This window comes from Coffea eugenioides, chromosome 2 (assembly GCF_003713205.1).
Source record: "Coffea eugenioides isolate CCC68of chromosome 2, Ceug_1.0, whole genome shotgun sequence".
Classification (NCBI taxonomy): Eukaryota; Viridiplantae; Streptophyta; class Magnoliopsida; order Gentianales; family Rubiaceae; genus Coffea; species Coffea eugenioides.
Genome location: NC_040036.1, coordinates 28,599,354 through 28,611,882, shown reverse-complemented (window position 1 = coordinate 28,611,882; position 12,529 = coordinate 28,599,354). Strand labels below are relative to the sequence as shown.

Sequence of the window (12,529 nt, the reverse complement as noted above, 5' to 3'; positions counted from 1 at the left end):
TAAAGAACCGGTACTTTAAATAGTTACCGGCTCTTTATGGGCAAACACGTATTACTCATTTAAAATACCGGCTCTTTACGCGTATTTTACTTTCAAACATTTAATTTATGATAAATATATCAATGTTTATAAGTAAAATTCAAAAAGTATTACAGTAATATTCTTGCGAAAAGGAAATCGGTAGGTTATTTATTTAATATAAATTAAATATTTAAAAAAAAAGAAATGACCCATAAAGTATTAATTCTTTATGGCTTTCATTCATTACATGAGTAAAGTATTGGCTCTTTATGGGCATTTTATTCTGAATCATTTAATTTATGTTAAATACATAAATGTTTGTAACTAAAATTGAAAATTGTTATATTAATATTTTTACGGAAGAGAGATTGGTAGTTTTTGTATTTAACAAAAATGAAATATTTGAAAGTAAATACAAATCTGTATTTGAGCGTAAGTATTTGTATTAAATTAAATGTTTGAAAGTAAAATACCGATAAAGAGCCGGTACTTTAAATAGGTAATGCGTATTTGCCTATAAACTATACTCCTTAATGTTTATTAATTGTTAATTGATTTGTAGTACTTTGTCATTCATTGGACATGTAGTACAAAGGATAAATTTGGTACAAAATTCTAATTTCACTCTCTAAAATAATATTTTAATCGTTTGAACTGAATTTGCAAAGGATTAGTAACCTCAGAGGAGGTCAGTGTAATTTTTCAAACCACAGGGGAGGTCAATGCAAATATCAGAAACCTCAGGGGAGGTTTCTGCAATTATCCCTAAATTTTATTGTTCTCCATGTAGACGTGTTTCCCTCGCGAATAAAACATAAGAGAGACCCAGTCCACAGGGTACTCTAAGGTTCCCTAACCCCTATTTCTCATTTCTGACTTATTCCCCCTAAAACCCCCAGCTTTTTCAATCTTCAAGATTACCAACTAAATTCAGAGGGGAAAATGATGGCCTCCTTGGCCTTCCCAGGAGGTCTTGTAGCTCAACCAAATCCTTGTTTTCCATTTTCTTCCCCCACAAACCGCTTCTTGATTGTAAGTATTCCTCATCTACTCCTCCTTTCTTATGCATGTTCCAAGTAAGACCTAATATAAAAAGAGTCACGCTTTTATGTACAGTTTGTCCATGCACTGATTCATTCATTATTTTCTGTATTGATTGAACTGAATTGTAAGCATACTGGAGTTATTACTTGAAAAATTATAGTGGGTTTTGATTTATGTATGGTCTTCTCGTATTTGTAGAGGTGTAATGTGGCAGAGCCATTGAAATTTAAGGACAATGGAAAACCAGTGATGCCTCTTGCCAACGGGGAGCAAACTGCATCCTTTCCAAGTTTTTTAACTTCCACTCATATTGAAAGAATCCCAGTTCAGAAAAGTGATACCAGGCTCAAGATCTTCTCTGGGACTGCCAATCCTTTACTTGCTCAGGTTAGTGAGTCATACAAAGCAATTGCCTTTTTGGAATGTTACTCCAGATTATTAAGTGGGGCATCAATTTCATATTGAAGACTTGGAAGTTCGTATTTTTGTTCTTATTGTTTAACCATGCCTTATACTACTAATTTGAAGGTCTAATTTATTAAGTATTGAAGTTGATGTTGTCATCTAAGCCCTCCAAAACGTGCAATGTTCATGTTTGAGTTCATGGGGACAGGCAGTAATGGATAGTTAAATGTTACCACTTTTGAGAGTGATAAAGAGCTAAGCATAGAATTATCTTCTCCTTTCATTCTATGCAAACTTTTTTGTTGAATTGCAAAGTAGAAAGAATCAGCCTTTATACTGATCTATTGACTTCATGTACAGCAGTTTGTGAATTTTTCATATTTATTATTGTTGATTTCAACTTTTTTTTTGGGGTACGGTTATTTCTTAGAGATGAAAGGGTTTGGGAATGGTTCGTGCTTTAAGGGTCTGTTTGGTAGGATGTAAAATATTTTCTTTGGGATAATAATTCCGTTGGAAGTCTTTTTTCTGGAAAAAGTTTTCTTTCTAATTTTCATCTGTTTGGTTACTTTTGGTAAACATTTATCCTCACAAGTAATTAATTCAATTCCTCACCATATCAAGAAGTCCTCTCCCGTCGGCCGTCTCCACCATTCCTCTACTGTCTCCACCACAAAAAACTTTCCTCCACCACATGCACCACCCCTGCCATCATTCTCTGGCCAAGAAGAGATTAAAGCAATAGCTACATGAATGATCAATGTCAGTTTTCCAACTCAACCATAACCGGTCATAAGATATTGAAGATGACAATGAAACAAAACCAAGTCTCACAAGAATATTTTACCGCCAAAATTGTTCCAAAGATCTAGAGGATCTCAGATTGAAATTTCCAAAGCAAAAGCTGGATGCTGTTAGTGATATATAGAATGAGTTCATCTTTCTCCTCCGTGGCCAATCTTAAAAGACTTTCTCCCTCTTGTAAAAGTTTCTCTGAGATCTCTTCTTTCTTTATGTCACCAATCTCCTTGTTTTGTCTCTCTAGATCCTTCCTGTTTCCATAGATCTTAATTGTTTCTGTAAGTCCAACGCAGATGCAATGGGATGTGCAATAGGTTGGATTGCGTTTATGTGAGAGGAGGAATAACATGAAATGAAAAGAGGTGGGTGGGGGGAAAGGCTCGATGTTTTGCCGACAGATGTCGGACAATCCCACCGGAACTGTTTCCCATGGGCCTTTTACTTCTTATGTTGATGAAGGTAACTAAGGCCAAAAGTGATGGGATTAAAGGGTGGAAAATAACTTGAGTAAGTTTATACGTGAAGTTATTTTATGCCCACTTATGGAAAAGATTTTACAGGAGAAATCATTTTCTTGGGGCTAAATTGAACCAAACTGCGGAAATCATGGAAAATATTTTCTGGAAAATCTTTTTAGTTGAAACAAACAGACCTGAAGATTGCTAGCTATATTTCATATAGGACATTGTATTTTACAGGAAATTGCTTGCTACATGGGTCTCGAGCTCGGAAAAATTAGGATAAAACGTTTTGCTGATGGCGAGATTTATGTTCAATTACAAGACAGTGTCAGAGGATGCGATGTATATCTTGTGCAACCAACCTGTCCTCCAGCAAATGAAAATCTCATGGAGCTCTTGATAATGATTGATGCTTGTCGGAGGGCTTCTGCAAAAACCATAACTGCTGTGATCCCTTATTTTGGTTATGCCAGGGCTGACCGTAAGGTAAGTTTACATTAAGGCAGCTTGAAATAGATAATGATGTGATCTAGGTGCAATTAGACATGAACACTTAATAAAAGCAGTAAAACTAAGCAATAAGATTCATGGAGGGAAATGTTGTTATTTCTTGCTATTCAGTCATTCAAAGGTGTTGAGATCTAGAATATACTCTCTTACCTAGCTTTGACAGAATGCTAAAACATTTAAGGTACCAACACTGTAATTAACTCTTAAATAAATTGCAATGAGATTCGACAATCACGTTACATTTTCCATTCATTCTCTCGTGATTAGGTAATGATGGTCTTGCAAATCTTATGTCTTCTTAGCATGATAGATTGGGATTGAATATCTATTCGATTAGGTTTTGATTCACTGCACTTTTCATTAGTGCAGGTAGTTGATGCTGTTTTTAAGTTGATTTTCCTTCTAGCATAAAGTTATATTCTGATTATTGCTTGCTTTTTGGTTGCTTTTTACTGTTGAAGTATCAAAAAGAAAAATAATTGATTAATGTAGTGGAAGTAGTAAGAAGCAGATACTTGGATTTCATTTATGGACATTCAGGAGTATTTATTCTTGTGAACTTGAGGAGGGGCTTTGAGAGCCCCGGGAATCTGCCCAAAGTTGTCCTAGAAAGATCGGCTGACTCACTGAAACAAAATAGTCATGGATGCCATGAATTGTTATAAGCTGATTGCTATAGTGGTTTTCCTCTAAAATCATGTGTTGGGTACATCTGCTTCTCTTTCAGAGTCAAGGGCGTGAATCAATTGCAGCCAAACTTGTTGCAAATCTGATTACTGAAGCAGGTGCAGACCGTGTTCTTGCTTGCGATCTTCATTCTGGGCAATCAATGGGCTACTTCGACATACCTATTGACCACGTCCATGGGCAGGTAGTGGAACAGATATCACTTATTGTGAATTTGTACTTGTGAAAACAGGATAAAACATGAATTTGGAGTGAAACTGGCATGGCCAAACAGCCTAACTTTTATGTTTCGCAAGTTTTTAGCAGATTTACTCTAAGTTAAATTAAAAAGTCCTATCTTGCAGATTTTTAGTTAACTAATATGCTTTCAATGCTTATGTATGCTTGCAGCCTGTCATACTTGATTACCTTGCCAGCAAGACAAAATGTACAGATGATCTGGTTGTGGTATCACCAGATGTTGGGGGGGTAGCAAGGGCAAGAGCTTTTGCCAAAAAACTCTCCGATGCACCCCTTGCTATTGTTGATAAAAGGCGTCAAGGACACAATGTAGCTGAGGTAAGTCCTGTACATTAAATCTGCTGGTGATGTTCACTCACGTTGATTAACTTTAAGGAATTAAGTAAATGTTATCCAATTTCAGTGTTAAGAATGTAGAGGCATTTTATAGTGCTGTTGAAGTGGCTATTCTTTATCTACAACATAAGTTACCTTTTCCATTAGTGAGTCATTTGGTTTATTGCATCGAAAGTTCAGCTTGAGTTATTCAGAAGTCTGACACCTTTTTACTTTTTAAATTTTTTTACATAGGTGGATGAAACCATGTAATCATCTTTGATTCTGTTGGTATCATGGACCTTTACATGGCTAATTCTTTTGGAGACATAAGCGATTAATGTGTGTTTTGGATGAAACAAGTATAACCATTGATGCTTCTCAAGTAAAATTGAAGACAATAATCTTGTTTTATGTGTTACAATATGCTTCCTAAGTCATGTATGCTCATAGGTTGCTATGAATTATATGTTTATCATAGAGGCTTTATTAAAAAAATTTATATCCTTTGTTATATTTTAAAAGTCACTTTTGTTCTTCTTCCTTCTATTGTTTTACTTCTAAGCTACTATGCATAGTATATGTATGCCGGGAGCCAGATTCCTGATTTTCTGACACTTTTCTTCTTACTTCTATCTTTAAAGTTATAATTTACCTATGTGCAATGTTTTACCTAAATTTTTTTCACTGTTTTCATATAATTACTGCTAGTTACAGCTGAAGAACCTACAATGTTAAGTCAAATTCTCTTTTGTTGCTTCTTGACCTCTTTGTTGCTTGCCTACCTTTTGATGGCTCCTGAGGTTTCTTCTTGTTTTAGGCTCATTGAAGATGGATTAAATCATGGGCAGTGTAAATTCTACTTCAGTAGTTTAGTTTGTTTATTGAGTAACTGATTTTCTGGTTGCTGGAATCAGAGATGCATTGTCAGCCTTCTTCTTAGCTGGTTTGGTTTATCAAATAAACCCTTAAGCTTTCAACCTGAATAGAAGCACTCTGCCCCTTAAGTTCTCAACCTGAATAGAAGCAGTCTGTAATGTGGATATTTAGGTTGGAGACTTTATGAACTACTATGTTAATCAAACCACATGCTTGACAGCTTCTGCATGCCCTCATCAGTTCCTTTTGAGTTATTTTACTGATTTTTAAGGTCAAATTGTTAATATCAGCAGGAATTAGGTATAAATATAGCTTCCCTTGCTGAAGTTGATCATATAATCATCAGGGACCAAATCAGAAATGTCAGGTTGTGAAGATCAGTTAATTGGAGAACTAGAACCAATAATCTGTCAATAACATCTGTTTAGTTTTTGACCTCCAGTTCGAACATCTCCACTAGATGAGCTCCAGCTCTTTGTCCTTCTCTCTGCGTGTGGTTCAATCTTACTTTTCACTTATGTTGCTCAATGGTTGCATTTCAACCAACTAATTACAGACTATCTAATGTTCGAGATAGGAAGGATCTTCTGGATTTACTGTTATTTTATTTCCTTTGTTCATTGTAGTTGGTGCATGGATATGCCTCTTCTTGCTTCTTGTCCAACTTTTCGTCATCAGACGTTGCCTTTTACTTAAAAAGAAAATTTAACACAATCCTTTCTCTCTCTGCAATCCTCGATACTCTGAAATTTTAGATACAATGCTGGCTCATTCTTGATTTATTCCCACTGTAGATTTATCTTCATAATTCTGCATTACTTTTCCATATGATAGATTTTTCATTCGCATTTTAGTGTTATCAGTGGCTACTTCATCTTCCAATGACTTCCAACTGAAAAGCTTGCACAATTGCATGGATGTATCAATTCCCCAGGTGTTGAATTTGATCGGTGATGTAAAGGGAAAAGTAGCAGTTATGGTGGATGACATGATAGATACTGCTGGTAAGCATTCCTGGATTCATGCTCCTGATTTATTACTTATGCCTCATTTTGTTAACAAATGGAAATATAAAAAATATCCATGGCATCAAAGGCAAATCCAACTATTTGAGTTTAAGTTGAATCCCCGTCCCCATCTCCCAGCTTCTTTTTGTACATGGGACGGGCATGCCTGGTGTCTCTAAAGTATAAGGGGGGCTGGAAGAAGTGAAGCGCTCTGTGTTTTGTGTATTTTAATTCTCGGGAAATCTGCCATAAACTGGTTTGCCTTTATCTGTGTCTGCTATTCTAGGTACTAATAGTTATCTATACATGATTGGGCTTCCAATATGCTTTACTTCTACTTTGCTTTTTGTCATCTTGGGCTAGTTGTGATGTTGCCCGCCTGTGATTGATTCAGCTGATTTATGCCATTTATGGAAGTCAATGCCTTTCTTTGATCTTGTTTTGTTGCTATGCCAAAACGTACTGATATAGTGACATGCTACATGCTAGACTTTCTTTTTTACCTCTCTCTTGTGCTTTATTTCGTTGTTAGAATAACTTGTTTATGAAGATAACATATGTAATTTTTGTCACCTTGTACTGGTGGTTGATTACTCAGCCCATTGGTCTTTTGTCCAAGCAAATCTTAGAAACCACACCTGTTTCCTTGATGGAAATTTTAGACCAATCCATGTATCCTCTCACTGAATTTTGATCCTTCCGGGAGCAAATGCAGTGACTATCATCTTTGTTTATAATAAGTTTGGGTCACTACCTATTTATTGTAGTCTTATGTTTTAGTGGTTGTATAACATGTTAAAATTCCAATTTGCTGCTGACTTCCAGGCACCATTGCAAAAGGTGCAGCACTATTACATCAAGAGGGAGCTAGGGAAGTTTATGCATGCTGCACCCATGCTGTTTTCAGGTACTACATCTCCAGTGCATAATGCTCCATTACTTACATATGATAAAGCTGCTCCAATTGAAAGTGGTTCTCAATAAGCTTAATATCAAGCTGAAGATAAAATCTTAATAATCTTGTTTCCTCTTAAAAATTCATTTCCTCAATAACACCACATAGGGCTAAAAATAATAATAGAATTTAATAAATTCTGATTTTACTCTTTCATGTGGTAGTTGACCACATCTATGAAGTTGGCTGGATTGAGTTTTCATGACTTCAACTTTTGAATAGCACATTAGTGGTAGAGCCATTTTTGTCTTGAATTTTTTTTTCTCCAAGTAGTTGCTAGCCTCAGAAACACATCTGAAGATGGTAATTGCATATGACTCGTGGGTTTTTGGCACAAAAATGTTTATGTTCTGGAGTATTCTGGATATTGTTGTGGAAAAGTTCTGAGGCAGATCTGTATTAGAACCTTGTGTGCAAGACCAATAGCATATGATATTCTTTTCAGTTCCCATTTACTGTTTCCTTCTCCAATGAACTTTTCTTTGGACTTGTACTTATTAGTAGTGAGCGGGGTAATATTATTTAGCATTCACACTATGATCTGCAATTAGCATGGTTCCTCACGTTTATCTGGGTTCTGCTAAAGTATTTTGTCTATCTGGTCTTTTTCAGTCCTCCTGCAATAGAAAGGTTGTCAAATGGATTGTTCCAAGAGGTGATCGTAACAAACACCATCCCTTTAGCAGAGCAGAACTATTTTCCCCAGCTTACGGTTCTATCTGTTGCAAACCTTTTGGGTGAGACCATTTGGCGCGTTCATGATGATTGTTCTGTGAGTATTACTTCAACCAAATATATGTTTGCTTCATAACTTTATATTTGTGCCCTAGCAGATGAGGATTTACCTCCTCTTTTTCCTTTGATTATAACACATTCTGCTTGGTGAAATACGTTTAAACAAGGATCAGAGGAGCTTAAAGTTAATGAAATTTGCTTTTTATCAAAAAAAAGGATCAGAGGAACTTAGAGTTTTGTTTCTCCCTTGGTATAGTTTAGTTGGCCCATGACACCTTGTATGAACTCTCACTCCAGTATTGGGACGTCAATGCTTGCTTCATATTTCAATTGGTGCTTTGAACATCCTCTAATTGATTCAGTGCTTGGTTTATTAAATCTCTGTATGAGGATTTCAGTTCTTTCCTTCATTTTTTGACGTTTCTTCTTAATATCTTGGCTTTCAGGGAAGCTTTGAACCCTATTCCAGCTTGGGCATCGATTGATCAGTTTCGAGTGAGCTTTTTTTTTTTTTTCCGGTTTTGAGATTGTGTGAAGTACAGCTTCTGGCCTGGAAGCAATGCTGTGGATAAAATTTTCAGTCTTTAGTAGCATCCAGCATTTCATTTTTCCTAAAATTGTCTGGACTTTGTCACCCCTGTTGTATGATATTTCTTATGTACCTCATCTGTGGTGTAGAATAGTTATTGCCAAATGTAAATCTTGTAACTGAGAATGACTTGATGCCAGTATATATAAATAATTTGGGAGCTTTGGTCATTCCTGGTTCGTTTCACTGGTTACATTATTATCAGTGGAATGATATTTTTTTCAATATTGAATTTCTCTGCGAGGATTATCAATTCCCTTTTGTCAAATATGATATCTCCATGTGCATCTTTTTGGTATTTGTATCATTCGACTTTGATCGATGCAGGAGGAGAATGCATGCTGCGTCCTATGTTGCTCTAATGGATTATACTGAAGGAGTATGATATCTTAGCATTGACACCAAAAACTAATTTACAAGATCAGGTATGGTTCTCAGCAGCCATCCCCAAACTAACATGGAAACCTACAAAGAAAAAGTTCTTCAAAAAAGCCTGAAAGGACAATATGTATAACATTATCTCCTAAACCTTTAAGGATATCCACAGCTACCATTTCCCTCTCAACGGCAACTGCAGCCACACTTGAACAACAGCAGCGCTTCACTATTTGTACTCAAATTGCAAAGCAGACGGTCATCAATTTCACTTAAAGTTGAATCTAGTTCATCTCTTTGAAGTAAATCTTCTGGACTTCGTCTTCTTGGTTTTCTTTGACCTTGATGTCTTGTAATATCTTCGGATTCATCACTTTTCATTTCCATGAAGTGAAATCCCATAATATACCTGTACTCCCCAGTCCCAAGACAACGGGAGCAGTAGCTAAGGCCACTCCCACCACAGTCCCTGCACCTGCAGTGGGCAACATGTGGGCAATCCTCAGATCAAGAGCATATTCCAGGACACACAATTGAAACATAGAAATTACACTGATACCTCACCATTTTGGCCATGCTCCTTTAGGAAGTATTGTAAGATGTGTGAAATTTGTCCTCCCTGCATTATGCACGATGCAAAGTCACGCAACTCATGAAACCACTTCCCATATTTGAAAAGTACTGTAGTTGTTAAAGAAACCTAAAATGAAGGTAAATTTAAACAACCAAAATACAAATACCAGGGGAGGAAAATGCAGCATTCCATTCCAAAAACGACTATATAAATGGTTAATTAGCTATAAAGAGTGGCATTGCTAAGCAAAAAAGCAGGTTCTTTAGATTACCAAGGGAACTTATTTGTTTGCTGTCTAGAAAAGAAGTTCTCAGTCGTGTGCAATGCCATTCATCCACATAGTATCTATCACTCTTGAAATGCGTAGGGAGATAATATTTAGCATCCTCGAGTTGCTCCTTTCTTGCTAAAGTTGGCCATTCTCCACTGCCTCATAAACCAGTGAGGCATCTTTGGTTATCAAAGTGGCTACTAAGGGATCGATTCTGTCTAGTCAGGAACAATGCCTTACAAAAAATGCATCAAGAAAATGAAGTTGAAGGGAAAGTAGATTGTATTATACGCTCATGACATAGTATTGGGTACTACTGGTTCTAGCTTGACCTACGAAGAAACAGACAGCAGATTCAATGATAGAGCTAACTGCCAACCCTCTCCTTCCCCCCCCCCCCCCAACAAAAAAAAAAAAAAACAAAGGAAAGCCAGACTAGATTAGAGAGATTATACATAGAAGACAACATATAGTTCATACTAGAACCAAAACAGTGGTGCTTCAGCAGATTGAACTAGGACTACCAAATGAATACTCTAGGAGGCCTAACATTCCAGATAAATTCATAATTAGTCCAGCCATCTAAGTTGAAGTGACAAAGGACATTGACCTGTATAAAAATTAAAAAGGTGCAAGGTCTGAATTACTGCTACAGACAAAAGGTTCATATACCATACAGCTAAGCGAACAAATAAGAGAAGCTCAGAATGCGAAGGAACGGTATACGAACCTATCCCATGGCAATTATGGCAACTAACTCTGCCGCTCCCTCTACACACTACGCAAGGTGGATCTGGCTTCTTTCTTTGTTCTCTCCGCACATTTGACTACAACAGGAACAATATCAGAGAGGGATAAAGCTCAATATAAGATTTAAACTTTGACTAGTGACAAATGAGCACGCACTTGGTGATAAACAATAATACATAAAATTTTAATGGAGTCATTATTTCCAGCACCAAAAGTTAATATTAACATTTAATAGAAGGAAAACAGATATGCCCTCTGATTGAAGAGTTCAGTTGCTTGACTTGCTGCTCTCTTAGTTTTCAAGTCAGTGCAAAATGCATACATCTAGTGCTTCTAAAAAGATTGCTGAAAAATAATTGAGAATCTGGTAATGACTGAAGTGAGTTCTTCAGCAGCCATACAAATTTGACACCTAAAATGGAATTTAGGAAATGGACCAGACAGCAAATGTAGCTACAATTTCTCCAAATTCCTCGTAGCTCCTTGTAGCAACAGTTTAACCAGGCAGCTTAGCATCTAAATACTTATGGTCTTTGGTTGTGACTCCAAGAGCCGTGCCATAACGAATTTTATCCAATGGCATTTTTTTTATTCAAAAAATTCCATCATCTTTCTTGGAATTCATCCAACTCACTAATCCCCCTCTCATTCCTCTTCCTAGTTTCAGCCATGCAGCTTCTTTTCCACTACTTTTGCTCCTTAGTTATGAGTTATTCTCCATTTCATTGCGGAAATATTACATTTCTTACAGTCTGCCACATAATCACGTGTCCTATACCAAACCTCAAACCAAACTAGTATTTGCAACAAAAAATTTGACCCAAGTGGTAAAGTCACCTTTCCTATTCCACTAATCATGGCAGGTTGGACTCCAACCGACCCCATTTCCCTGTTCTGCCTTAGCATAGTAACATGATGTACTAAAAGAAAATATATACATCTCCAAAAATCAACTTTTATTAGTGAAGGCACCTCACTATTTCTCACCATTAACCAATAAAATACTTCTTGCAACAAGAATTATTGATTATTATTCCTAGTTAAACATTTCCAGCGTGATAAAAGACAACATTCATAATCAATACCATTAATAAGAACTGCACATACAAAGATTCATCATCAAAACTATATATATGCAGAGGGCAAAAAGAAAGTGGTCTTTCTGCATCATTGATCATACCTCAGTTCTGACTATCCAAGATGGCTTTGAAACTGAAAGCAGAGGCCTAGCTGTCGAAATTGGTGAAGGGTTATGGTTAGGTGGAGGAGTTGCACCGCCGGCTGAATTTATGGCTTCCAATCTAACGGCTGCCACCAGATTCTGAGCACTCATCTGACAGGAATATACTGCCGTCAAAATTCCTCCACTGTGATTACTGATAACGGTTATTGGGCCACAAAGCTATCGGGTTTCATTTGATCTCCTATACCTCACTTGTAGTAGTCTCTCTCTTTCTACTGTATAATCACAATGGATTGGAGTTTCTTTCAGATGATGTGAATTACATATATGTCCAAGACGTGGTTTTTGACGGTCCTCTGCCCACGTCTTTCATGACCCATGAACTGTAAAGACGTGAAATGGTATTAGAACCAAATGCCACGCCTTCTCGGTGCCCCTGTTGTTGTAATCACACTAATGACTAATCTTTGAGGTTGTGTACTAAAAGCACTCAGCCACTAGTTGTTGATTCTTGTTAGTTGTAAACTAACTAATATGATTATTAACTATTTGTAAGATTCTTGAAAATCATGGTTTGATTCTTTTGAACTAAACTATTATTATTTGTAAGGTTCAAGTGCTGTAAAGAATTTGTGTACTCACCTGTACAATTACCAAGAAGCAGGTTTTTTGCATCTAAGAACATTAGATTGTTGCTGGATAAGTTAAGTGACTTACAAATATTTGG

At 36.5% G+C, this 12,529-nt stretch overlaps 2 protein-coding genes across 2 annotated transcripts; one reads left to right on the top strand and one right to left on the bottom strand.

Annotated features, from left to right (window-relative positions):
• Window positions 1–869: 869 nt before the first annotated feature.
• On the top strand, window positions 870–8,819 carry LOC113760773 (ribose-phosphate pyrophosphokinase 1-like). The gene is made up of 9 exons (XM_027303490.1): window positions 870–1,053; window positions 1,264–1,452; window positions 2,970–3,218; window positions 3,970–4,113; window positions 4,320–4,487; window positions 6,298–6,367; window positions 7,196–7,277; window positions 7,938–8,097; window positions 8,507–8,819. The coding sequence occupies exons 1-9, from the start codon at window positions 964–966 to the stop codon at window positions 8,543–8,545; spliced, it is 1,191 nt and encodes a 396-aa protein (XP_027159291.1). The 5' UTR covers window positions 870–963; the 3' UTR covers window positions 8,546–8,819.
• A 202-nt stretch (window positions 8,820–9,021) lies between these two features.
• On the bottom strand, window positions 9,022–12,090 carry LOC113760774. Its single transcript, XM_027303491.1, has 4 exons — window positions 11,800–12,090; window positions 10,600–10,696; window positions 9,589–9,643; window positions 9,022–9,499 (listed from the first exon to the last, which is right to left on the bottom strand). The coding sequence occupies exons 1-4, from the start codon at window positions 11,950–11,952 to the stop codon at window positions 9,211–9,213; spliced, it is 594 nt and encodes a 197-aa protein (XP_027159292.1). The 5' UTR covers window positions 11,953–12,090; the 3' UTR covers window positions 9,022–9,210.
• Between the last annotated feature and the right edge of the window lie 439 nt (window positions 12,091–12,529).